At 45.7% G+C, this 12,424-nt stretch overlaps 1 protein-coding gene across 2 annotated transcripts in view; it reads right to left on the reverse strand.

Annotated features, from left to right (window-relative positions):
* wu:fj29h11 (uncharacterized) overlaps nucleotides 1-12,424 on the reverse strand; it is a 67,054-nt gene that overhangs the window by 27,674 nt on the left and 26,956 nt on the right. For both annotated transcript variants that reach the window (XM_061708156.1, XM_061708157.1), the window contains exons 21-30: nucleotides 11,119-11,296; nucleotides 10,545-10,671; nucleotides 10,316-10,435; nucleotides 9,205-9,355; nucleotides 8,993-9,105; nucleotides 7,266-7,416; nucleotides 6,934-7,182; nucleotides 6,637-6,849; nucleotides 1,732-1,913; nucleotides 1,455-1,638 (exon numbers count right to left, since the gene is read on the reverse strand). In XM_061708156.1, coding sequence (XP_061564140.1) covers nucleotides 1,455-1,638; nucleotides 1,732-1,913; nucleotides 6,637-6,849; nucleotides 6,934-7,182; nucleotides 7,266-7,416; nucleotides 8,993-9,105; nucleotides 9,205-9,355; nucleotides 10,316-10,435; nucleotides 10,545-10,671; nucleotides 11,119-11,296 — 1,668 coding nt within the window. The remainder of the gene's footprint in view (nucleotides 1-1,454; nucleotides 1,639-1,731; nucleotides 1,914-6,636; nucleotides 6,850-6,933; nucleotides 7,183-7,265; nucleotides 7,417-8,992; nucleotides 9,106-9,204; nucleotides 9,356-10,315; nucleotides 10,436-10,544; nucleotides 10,672-11,118; nucleotides 11,297-12,424) is intronic.

Below are 12,424 nucleotides of genomic sequence, written 5' to 3' on the forward strand. Positions count from 1 at the left end.
TAAATTGCCTTTCAAGATGACATGTCCGTTCTTGGTGTTTATCAAATAAATTTCCCCCAAAAATGTGACTTATACTCCAGTGCGACTTGTTTGTTTGTTCTTTTTTATTATGCATTTCATGGCTGGTCCGACTTGTACTCCGGAGCGACTAAAGCCGGGGATATACTTGCAGTTCAGACCGCGTACGCATCCTGCGTTCATTTGACGCATCGACGTGCACGATCTCAAAAAGACACTGAACGCGTACGCGACCTGCAGTTCTCGCTGTGGCCGCGAGTGGAGCTGGTCCTGGTCTGGTACCAGCTGGTCCTGGTCTGGTACCAGCTGGTCCCGGTCTGGTACCAGCTGGTCCCGGTCTGGTACCAGCTGGTCCCGGTCTGGTACCAGCTGGTCCCGGTCTGGTACCAGCTGGCCACAAGTGACGACGCGGAGGTCGCTGGCGCCGTTTCCTTTGCCGAGATCGTAACCAAAGCAATGTTATAATCTCCTACATCATCCAATATTGTCATGTAAACTTGTTTGTTCTAATCTGCTACTGCTACTACCGCTGCTAATAACTCTACTACTAAATATTTAATCACTTTTCCAACTGTTGCTCTAACTGCCCCCTATCGGTCACCACTGGTACGACGCGCTCGCTTCGAGTACTACGCAAGCGACGTTGCGGTTGGTGGTGCACGCAAACGGACGCGAACGCAAGCACCAACAGCAAGTATATCTGGGACTTTATAGTCCGGAAAATACGGTAATAGCTCTTCTAAGGAAACCAGCAGATTCTCTTTAATACAAGCCCCGTCCTGAGTGATCATCAGGTGTGGAAAGGAAAACCCCTTTAACAGGAAGGAAGCTCTGGCTGAAGGACGACCACCTCTACCGGCTATTCTCTAGAACAAATTACTTTTACAAATAAGAACAGAGCAACTCTAAATGTTTACTTGCTGGCCAAGTTGAGTCTGTCCATTTGTCTGATCCACATATTGTTTCATTTTTACATAATCTATATAAATACATTTGACCTTGACCTGGATATATATTTAAAATGTTACCCTGGTCATTCAGACAGATTCACAACAATTATTTCCCTCCCACTGACAGCCACTCCCAACGGTGCGGAACACACAGAACCAATCAGTGGGGCTTTAGTTGATCAACCGTTTCAGGAGCATAAAGAGCCACAATTCAAAACAAGCAGGATGACCAGTGTTGCTCATAACAGTTTCTTCTGCTCTGTTGGATCAGTCCCCGAGAAACAATTATTAGCATCGAGCAGGAAAAGAATCAGAACATAGAAAGTGTTGTGTTACAGAATCAACACTCAAGCCTTAATGATGCTAAAACACCAACTACGGGCCATGTGGAGAACTGCAGCCCCATCAGACTTTCTATGACCCCAACAATGACGACAAACAAATAGAACATTTTCACCAGCGCGTGAGGACAGCGCATCTCCCTACCAGGCAGCTTCTTCGGCAGGTTGATGTTGCTATACTCTTCAGAGAAGTGAACCCTTTGGGTGACCGGGCAAGCGAGGCCCCTGCAGGTGAGGACAGGTACTGCGATGTCTGCGTACTCCTGGCTGGAGGAGGAGTGCTGCTTCACGAAGACCAGGTAGCTCACCACCACCGACTCCGGCTTTGACTAGTGGAAACACGAGAAAGGTGATAAGAAAAAAGCTGAAAACGCTTTTTGTGGCGGTGTTTTGTGATGCGGAAGTTGTTGCGTGTGCGCTACCTTCCATTTGTCGCTTCTTATCGTGGGGTAGATGTGCTGATCCAGCAGCTCCTGCGGCTCCAGCTCATGAACGCCGAGTCCTTTCAGCAGCTCTCGGACCTGCTGGTTCTCCAGAGGCTCCAGGCAGCTCAGCAGGGACGGGTGGACCACGTTCACATCCTTGTACAGCGCAGACAGCGGCCCTGCATAGAGACAACACATCTGCATGAAGTGGACTTCTGCCGTGTGACATGTTTGGATGTTTTCTTTTAACACGCTCAATTAGGTTAAACACTTCTGAGGGATTCCAGATTGAAAACCCCATTTAGAGAGTCAACAAATATGCAGTGAAGCAGAAGTCTCCAAACTTTTTGTGGACGGGGATGTTACCCTAAATGTGAGACATGCACAGTTCTGAGTGAATTCCTTTAGTTGTTAATTAGTGCTTCTGTGATTTTTGACACATCCACATAAACACGAACCTCAGCAGCTAAAACGGGAACGCTCCAATGACCTATTTTCCCACTCTTGGGAGCTGGCATCTGAAGGCACGACTCCCCTTTGATGTTCCCGGTGCTCAATATTTCAGGAGAACGCCGTGTTTGACTTCGCTGTCTCTCTGAAGCTAGCTCACTTGTCTCCGTCCACATGACTTCACCTTCAAACGGAGCCTGAGCTTTGTGCTGCCTTCGCGCGCCGAGGTCCCAACCACAGTCACTGACCTGAAAACCAAGACTTCCCCGCTGCCGACTTTAGTTCCTGTCAGCGCTTCTCGTGTCTTCTGAGTCATGTGAAGCTAAATTATGTAAAGACGTGTAAAGTTTGAAGGCAAAATCTGGAGAACGGGGAAGGTGTCAAGCTTTTGTTTGTCCATGTTTCCTCATGAAATGCTCGTAAATGACAAGATATATTCCTTTAAGAGGTGACTGTCATGTGATAACTGGGGCTTTTCCTGCTCTTCATCTAGTTTGCAGCGTGCACGACCAGAGTGATGAACGTTGCTCAGTGTCAGCTGATTTATGCAGAGACGACTATCTGGTCTAAAAGCCTGCATCCCATAATGCATTCAAACTCCAAACAGCCTCTCATACAGAAGTCTTCTCCGCTGAGAAACATCTCCACTTCGTCTCACATGATGATGACAGTGGAGACGGGACTGACAACAAAAGCTCTGACTTCCTGACAACTTCCTTATAACGGTCCCGTTCATCTTTCACATAGAAACCGTGTTAGACAGGAAATCAGCTCTCGGACCGCTGAGAAATGTTTATTATAAATCAGTGCAAACGTGAAGCCTGTCAGTATAATCAATCCTTTTCATGTATCCGGCTCCAGCGCCAACATTCTGACACCGATGCAGAAGCAGGAACAATAACACTTCCTCTCCGCATCACAATCACAGTCCACCGGCGCTCATTCAGGACGCTGTCGTCTACGATAACTTTGTTCCAACACTCAGAAGACAATCCCAATTAGTTATTGAAAATCAATCATCATCAGCATCATCATCATCAATGATGATCACTGCTGAAAGTTCAGTTTGGTTCCAGTCGGCAGAGGATGAGGTTCTGAAGGGTTCTGCTTAGGACAAACGGGTCTGAATGTCACCTGGCGTTGTCCATCCAGGCTGCAGGAGCAGCACCTTCTCCAGCTCTTCCAGGGGATACTGAGACGTCCCCAGGCCAGCTGAGAGATGTAATCCCTCCACCTCGGCCTGGGTCCGTCTCAGGACCAGCTCTCTGTCCTTCCTTGAATCAGTGCCTTATCGGGGAGGAGGGGTTTTGCATGCCTGTATGATTGCAAGCTACATTGTTGGGGACTATCGACCTTGGCAGTCTCTCAAGGCAAATTAATCCTGGGAGACGTGTTCAACGGAAATAGGAAATCAAGGATCCTAAAGACCTCCACCCAGGCAAGGTTGCTGGGGTCCTGCTCATGAGAACAGGTCGTTTGGAGCGACGCCATTGGAATAAGATACAATGAAGAGCACCTCTAGTGGCACGAAATGGCATTGGCAGTTGCTCTTCTGTAGGAATGGGCGATATTTTACCGTTCAAGATAAACCGTCAAAAAAATTCCCCACGGTAAGAATTTGTCATCTCACGGTAAAAACGATAAGTTGAGGAAATGAGCCTGAAAGAAAGAAAGAAAGAAAGAAAGAAAGAAAGAAATGAGCCTGAAAGAAAGAAATGAGCATGAAAGAAAGAAAGAAAGAAAGAAATGAGCATGAAAGAAAGAAAGAAAGAAAGAAAAAGAGAATTTTTTTTGTCCATACCGCCCATCCCTACTCTTCTGTCATTACAGCACATCTATATCTAGAAGATGTATTTCTACATAAAGGGCCTTAAAGAGTGTTCTATATTGAAATAAAAACAAACATATGTAAAAAGTAAGTTATGGTTTATCAAAAGATTGGATCAATTAATAACATCAGCATTTTCAGAGACACTACACCACTTATCTTCCACGATTATTACACAGCAAGCTGCAGCAGCAGAATGCTGTGAAAATCAATAATTCACAGTTAAACTCTGTTTCAGGTGGAACACGGTCCCATCAGACTGGCTGTGCATGTGTTTATTCTTAGAAAGAGGTCAAGTTTGTCCGTATACAGGTTTGTCGTACATCCACTCATCCACTTGTAAAATGCCACATGAAGCTTTTAGTGCTGATTCTTCCAGAGGTGTCAGAGTTTTGATATCTACAGCGAACTACCATGTTAAAGTAAAATAATACCAGCTGGTTACAAATGATTTGGAGCTTTTCTAAGTATCTCACAGATGCAGAGAGGGGCAAGTGCAGCGCTTTCATATACAGTATGTTGTCCACTATTGTCTCTGCTCTCCTTTCTAAGACTGCTCTGCTGATTCCTGGTTGCCCTGGTTGAGCTCTGCATAATCAGCACATAAAGTCTTAGCAGGTGCAGAGCAATTACACGCATGAAACAGAGGAAAAAAAAAAAGTGCTGATGCAGCGGTGTGCCGGGTCATTTTTCTTGAACACATAATGCTGCTGTGTTCTGTTATTTTTAGACTATTTTATTCTGCGGTGAAAAAAAACTGTATACTGTAAATGTACATAAGCCTATATGGACATCAGCAATGGTTGCACATAAGCAACCTGGGAGCATGCCGTGACTCCATTCAAGCAGTAAAACCCAACATCAAAGACCAACAGTCTCGTCTCTTATTGTTGTGGTTTTCCGGTTTTCTTTAAGGAATTAATTTCTCTCGTGTCACTAAAGTAAAGTCACTATTTGGCTCCTCTGTCTCTTCCTTCGACTTAATAAACGCCTACTGCTCTTTCACCTGGTGGCTCCTTAAATATTTCATAAGGTGGTTCAACTTAAATTTAGCAACATACGCTGCTAAATTTACACCTCTGGAGCAGCCGTGCATAACGAGCATCCGAGAGTAAAATAACGCCGTATTACCGACAGGATGTTAACGTTAGATAGCTACTCAGTCAGGGAAATCACTGCTTCTCCACATGAAGTTTGCAAATCAGGATTAGTTTCAGAGTCGTGACGAAGACTTGGGATTCTGAATGTAAAACAGTGCTGGAGACCCATGGAAGGAAAACTAATCTTTGCAAAATTGGATCCGAACAAAACACAAAATTTCTGGAGCTGTGCAATAATAATAATAATAATAATACTAACACAATCATATGCTGTAACAATGCACCTTTCAATAACCATGTCTACCTCATACTGCTGCAGCTTTCATTTTTTTAAATTGTATATATGTTAACAAGAGCTGTCATTTGTCTATTTACTGTACAGTGAGCGAAAATAACCAAGTCAAATTCCCTGTCTTGGCCAAATAAACATGATTCTGATTCTGATTGTCCCGTGGACGAATGAGACCAAACCCGAGTTGTTTGGCATTTGTGTCCTTCACGTTTGGTGGAAACCAAACAGAATTTCAGCAGAAACACCTCATAGCCACTGTCAAGCACGGCAGTGGAAGCGTGATGATCCGGAGGTTGTTTCGTAGCCACAGACTCACTGAAAAACCACGGTGGAGCCTCGGGAGGAACATACATAGACAAACACCTGAACACCTCAATCAGCTGAACCAACGTTGCAGAGAAGAACGCACCGAAATTCCTCGACGACAGGGGTCTTCAACCCTGGTCCTCGAGGGCCGGTGTCCTGCAGGTTTTAGATGTTTCCCTGCTTTAACACACCTGATTTTAATTAACGGTGCTCATTAGCTTGTCATCAAGGTCTGGATAGTTCTGTTGATGACACAGCTCCTTTTATCACGGTGTGCTGAAGCAGGAGCCCCTTTCACACAGAGATTCCGCAATATTGGTGTAAAGAAGTCCTGCCAATACGCCGCCTTTGTTGGTTCACACAGAACCATACAACGCCGGCATAACGCCGCTCCCGTCTGTAAATTCACACAGCATGCCGGCGTTCCGCAATCAGAGGCGTGACGACAGCGTCAGCGCTGGCCCCGGCTGGCCCCGGCATGCCGGCTGTGTCATTCACACAGACCCCGTTTCGGCTCTGTGACTACCTCCGCTGCCGGCTTATTGGTGGGGCCACTTGGCCCCCCCATTCCGCCTCCGTGACTTTCACACAGAACAGCGAGGCGGCTTAAAGGCGCAACGTTCCCGCCTCGAACTGGCTGTGTGAAAGGGGCTAGTGTAACATCTAAAACCTGCAGGGACACCGGCCCTCGAGGACCAGGGTTGGTGACCCCTGCTCTACGACATAAGAGACTGATAAAGTCATACTGAAATAACTACTTTAACATGCTGAAGGAGGATCTCCAACCTCCCACAACATGTGGGTACTTATTGGCCGGATGTCTTGTTTTCCCTTTGGCTTCATTTTTGCTGAATAAATAAATTAAAATAAGGGGTTGAATGTTAAACGTTAAACGTTAAAAATGAGCATGACAGTCATGAAGCTACCTGTCTGAGCTTGAGTCTTCTTTTTCTTAGCCCTGGTTTCTTCGATGGGAAAGAAAACTCCCTCCCCACTTAGTGTCACCACAGATCCATCAGCCAGAGGGATTATGGGTAGCTCTTTGAGGTTTTGCAAGATGGAGTCGGCCTCTCCGTAGCCGTGCTCCATGGCACGGAAGTTGCAAACCAGCAGCCTGGCCAGCTGACGGAGGCCGTCATCTGGAAGAAAGAATATAACAAGATGTGTTTCATGAAGGAAGTTTGTGGTTTGTGTTTCAGAAGGACGTCTTAGCTGCTACACACCTGAATGGAGGCCCTCTGCTCTCACCAGCTCCTTTGCCATTGCCGTGGTTACCATGGTAACGTCGGATCCGCGCAGGTTTCGGACTCCCAGGTGAGCGAGCAGGGAGGTGGGCGGAGCGGGGCTCAGCCCCGGATGGAGATAAAACAGGGAAAGGTGCTTCTCCAGCTCGTCTCCTCCAATCACATTGCGGATCACGGCGTCCTGACAGACGGCCACTTGGGACGGCTGCTTGTACACAACCTTTCCATCTGGGACAGGTGGCGAGGAGAAGGGTTACCGACACGTGGGGGTTTCAAAATCTAGAGGGATGTTCAGGCCTCGACGGGGATACCTGAGCTGAGTGTGGGCAGGAACGCCTTTCCCTTCAGCAGCTGGATGATCTGCCCGGCGACGGGCTTGAAGAAGTCCAGGACTTCATCAGGCAGCGGGATGTACTGCAGGAAGTGGCAGAGGCCCTTCAGACCCTTGAACTCCGGGTGATCCTGCACCACGAGAGGACACAAGTCAGACAGGAAACAAGAAGCTGACAGGGGCAATTCACTTATATCAGTCTGGTCAGAACCGTTTCACCCTAAAACACATACCTGTCAAGTCTCCCGTTTTCGCCAGGAAACTACCGTATTTTACCCCTCTTTCCCGCCGTCCTCTCGTATTAACATTTTCCCGTAAATTTCCCGTTTCATAATATAATTATTTTGAAACGGCAAACTGAATTGTCACTAACCTCGCGAGAACTGCCCCTTGCTGTAGCCTGGGTGGCAGTTCTCGCGAGGTTAGTGGCGACAACGGGAACAAACTCGGAAAAACAAATCAGAGATGGATGGATGTAACGAGAGAGAAGGCATTTCTGCTTTATGTAAGACTTTGTGTAAATATCTCTAAAAATGGGAAACCGAATTTACTTTCCTAAAGAGGAGAACAGTTATGAGTTCTGAAAGATTTGTAACTGCGTTTTTAGTGTCCGTAATCAGTCAGTAAATACCAGAGAGCTACATGAGGGACAATGACAGTTTAAAATAAAATGTAAATGTTTCACTTGAAGAAAATCAATGTGTATATAAACTGAAAATATTTTAAATAAATAAATGTGCTTTAATTCCCCTTTGTGTTTTCATTGGCCACGGTTGCGTGATGTTTTTTAATTCTGAATTAATTATTCCGAATTAAATAATTCAGAATTAAACTATTTTCCTTGGAGTTTACATGGAAATGGTAATTCCGAATTAAGGTTTACATGGAAAACACGTTTGATCGGCTTTATCCAATTCCGCTTAAGGCCTTAGCCGCTACAACTTTGAAAAGTTCACAATTTTAATGTTTCCTGCCATCCGTTCTTTTAATTATTTCCAGGTCCTCCAAGCTATTTATTAAATAAATCGTCTCTGCTCTTGACCACCGTTTACTGCGTGCTCCCATCTTGAAACTTTGTTTGAAAAATAAGCCCAGTGCGGAATATAAGCATCATGGCGACAGACGGTTAAGGGAACGAACAGCACAGAAAGACCGGAATTCATTTAAAGCGGAATGAGTGTATACATGATCGCGGAATTATTCTATTCTCTCGGATTTAAAATCGGAATAAACCAACCACTTACTTCGGAATTAAATTTAATTCGGAATGGCCATTTTCATTCGGAATTTGGTGTTTACATGGTAATTTTTACTCATTTAATTCTGAATTAAAGAGGAATTAAACTTCCCATGTAAACGCACTGATTCAGGCTCTATTTTAGGAATTCCATACATAGGAATGTCCACAGCATTTCAGTGTCAACAAAGGTCGGCCTATCAGATTCTGAGCACATAATTGTAGGTTGTAAGTGGTTGACAGGTAGTTATTTTAGATTAAATCTGTAAAATGTAAGATACTGGACCTCGGTTGGGCTGGTGGGACAGCGGCAGAAAATGTCCCGTATTTTTAAATCCAAAACTTGACAGGTATGAAAACAGGATCAAGTCTTTTTTATAAACAGGCTTATTCTGAAGACAGATCTGTACTGTTTCCATTTATTAAACCCTGATTAACTTCTCTTTTGTGTATTTCCTGAAGTGTCTTACAGCAAAGACGTCCCTGGCCTGGAGGAAGAGTCCTGGTATTTCAGACCGGAGCCACTGGTTCCAGGAGCTGTCTCGGTCAACATCTTCCCGAGAGGAAGGGATGTCGAAGTCACCTACAGGACAAATGGGAACCAAAGAATCACTGTGTTAATCACAATTAATCACAAACAAACGCACAAACGAACCGTGACGTACGATTGTTGGATTCTCACCTTGGATGATGAAACGGAAGCCAAAACTGCGAAGGGGCAGGTAGGCAAACACGGGCTGCTTCTGAGGCTGGCATGAAAGATCTCCTTCTGAGATGTTGTTGCCAAGCTGGAACGCCAGAGCGAGCTCCGTCGACTCCACTTCTTCTTTGATCTGTGAGGGAAACATCAGATAACAGCACAGTTACAGTGGTGGACTAATGTGTTGGTACCTTTCCAACAAAGACAGAAAAACCCACAATCAGCAATTAAATAACTTAAATTGATAAAACAACAATACTTTTTTTACTTATAATTTCAAAACCAAGCTAAGGACAGTAGCTTGGACAAATTGGTTGGTACTCCAAAAAGATTTAAAATAATGTGTCCACAGTGACGTGTTAAGACTCGGTTAAGGTTCTGGAGCTGCTTCGCTGCGTCTGGTACAGGGTGTCTTCAATCTGTGCAGAAAACAATACAATCTCAAGACATTCTGGAAACAAATGTCCTGCCCGCTTGGTCGTGGGTGGACCAAAATACCTGTTTACAGGTGCACAAGACTCACTGACAGCTACACTCATCACCTGACTGCAGTGAAAAAATATTTTTTCGAGAGTTCCGTCATTTGTGTCCAGGCCAGATTCATAAGTTTAGTTTTTTAAAGGGTTTGTTTTAACAACAATTCAAAATGTATCTGATTTTGTCATCTTCAAGTTACTTCAGAGACCATTGTGGGTTTTTCTGTCTTTAATGGAAGGGTAGCAAGGCCTTTGTTTACACGTGTGGGCTGATTTTTTGCAGGAATGACTTCCAGGTGACAGAAATGAACAGAAAGACTTGTTTCTCCTCTTTTATGTAACACAAACGCAGGTGGTTTTCTCTGGGGAAAGGCAGAATGAAAATAGCTGAAGAACAAGGAAAAACAGAAGCAAACAGGTCATGAAAATATGTTTGCTGGTGTTTATGGTTTTGTCTGTGAAAAGACTTTTCAGCAGCAGAGCGACTAACGTCTCTGAAGCCAGAGTCCCAGTTGACAGAAATGCAGAATAGATATGAACTTGTTTCTAAAATCCACATTTATTGCATGTGTGTGGAAAGAGAGGCACAGACTCCCCCTGTGTGGGGGGGGCATCACCTTCTTGGGATGTAAAGTGGTTTTGACCACCAGCCAGCGCTCGAGGCCGTCTGTATGCTCCACCTCCAGCACGTTGTGACTGTAGTCCTTGCGAGTCATCGTCACGAGACGCTTCTCACTCTGCAGACCGAAACAATGAGGACAAAAAGATTTTTAACTTCAGGCAGATGCGTGTTGACATCCTCAAAATGACTGGATGGACACGGATGTGCTTGCTGTTTTTTCTCACATGATTGTAGATGGTGATGCAGCGCAGGCGGTGCAGGAAGAGCAGCAAGGAGGGATGAACGTCATGAAACAGGTTTCTGGTCTGATGGCACCCGGAGCGCAGAGGGAGGCTGATTTTGGTGGTCCAGCTGGTGGGAAAGGCATCAAAGAACAAATGTACTGTGAATATAATATCAACAAGAAAAACACAAAACAACACTGATGAGGTTAATATTGAAACCAATATCAAATCTATCCATCAGACAGATGGAAAACTGTTGTACTGCTGAACTTCAGGGTTTGAAGAGTCAACACTTTGGGAATTTATCGTTTGTCAAGCGCATCTTTTAGTGCAGAAATGCCAGAGTCAGCAGTAGCGGCGGTGCCAGATATAAATGCTTTACCGTTTATAACTGAAACGCTGAAATATGATGCGTGCACTTTTTCTAATTTTGATAAACCTCTGCAGGACGTGCGCAGATATAAACAGTGATGGATGAATTTAATTTACAAGCGTCAGTCTGAGTGTGAGTTGTGATTGTGCGCGCAGGTTTGCTGCTACGTCACAAGTCCCACTCTTCTCTCCATAATCCAACCTGTGCTGATTTATGTCCTTGAGCTGCGCAACCAGAGGCCTCTCGTCTCCGGTCCAGTGGGGGAGGATATATCCCATGGGGCCACAGTTCTTGTCGAAGCGCAAGTGGAAGCCGTTGGAGTGGATCTCAGGACAGTCGGTGACCTTAAACACCGACTTGAAGCCGATTCCTTTTTGTCCTGTATGAAGTGGGATGATTGCGACATCAGATTAATGATTATCACACCAGATCAAATTGTGAAATGAAATGTGGACAATGAAGTTTAAACGCAGAGTAAGCGGAGGATGCAAACCCAAATCTGTGAGCTCAAACTCTTTAAGCATCAGCACCTCACTCTGTAACTGGATCCTGGACTTTTGAACCAACAGAGACACTTCTTCCACCCTAATGCTGGACACAGGAGTCCCACAAGGCTGTGTACTCAGCCCTCTCCCCTACTCTATGGTCACCTATGATTGTGCTCGAACCCAACATCGTTGTGAAGTCTGCAGGTGGCATCACAGTTGTGGGTCTGACCAGCGAGGACAACGAAGAGCTCTGCAGAAAGGAGGTGGAACATTTGGCGGCTTGGTGTAGAGACAACCGCCTGACCCTCAACACCAAGAAGACCAAGGAGCGAGTTGTGGACTACAGGAGGCGCAGAAACAACCCAAACACCCCACTGAACATAAGAGGCAGTCAGGAGGATGTTATCTTTAGCTTCAAGCTCCTGGGAGTCCACATCAGAGATGACCTCAGTTGGCACAGAAACGCCTGGACTTTGGACAGATTGTGAGGAAAGCACAGTTTTCACCACCAGTCACGATAAACTTTTATAGATGCAGAGTCACTTCCCAGCCTGCCAGGTAGTACAGTCTCTCAAGCACTTCCTGTCACTGCCTCGCCCCAAGGCCTCGCCCCGAGGCAGTGACATGCCATATGGACACGTCCCAGGGAGACCAGGACACGTCTTAACCACCTAATTTGGCTCCTCTCCATGTGGACGAGCAGCAGCTACACTCTTGAGTCTCTAACGGAGAGTCCAGCCTCCCAGCAGACGAAACTCATTACACATGTCTTCATATTCCCATTATTTCAGTCACGACCCTCAACGTGTGAGCACATGTGAGCGTAGGAACATGGACCAGTAGTAGAGAGCCTGGCCTTCACTGCAGCCAACCACCAGAGAGCCCTACACTCCTGCAGACGCCGCACCATCCACCCGTTAATCTCTTCTCCCCTCACTCCTGAACAAGACCCTGAGAAACTTAAACTCCTCCGCCTGAGGCAGCACCTCCCTCCCAGTCTTCTCCCACTGAGAGTCAGG

This window comes from Cololabis saira, chromosome 19, assembly GCF_033807715.1.
Source record: "Cololabis saira isolate AMF1-May2022 chromosome 19, fColSai1.1, whole genome shotgun sequence".
Classification (NCBI taxonomy): Eukaryota; Metazoa; Chordata; class Actinopteri; order Beloniformes; family Belonidae; genus Cololabis; species Cololabis saira.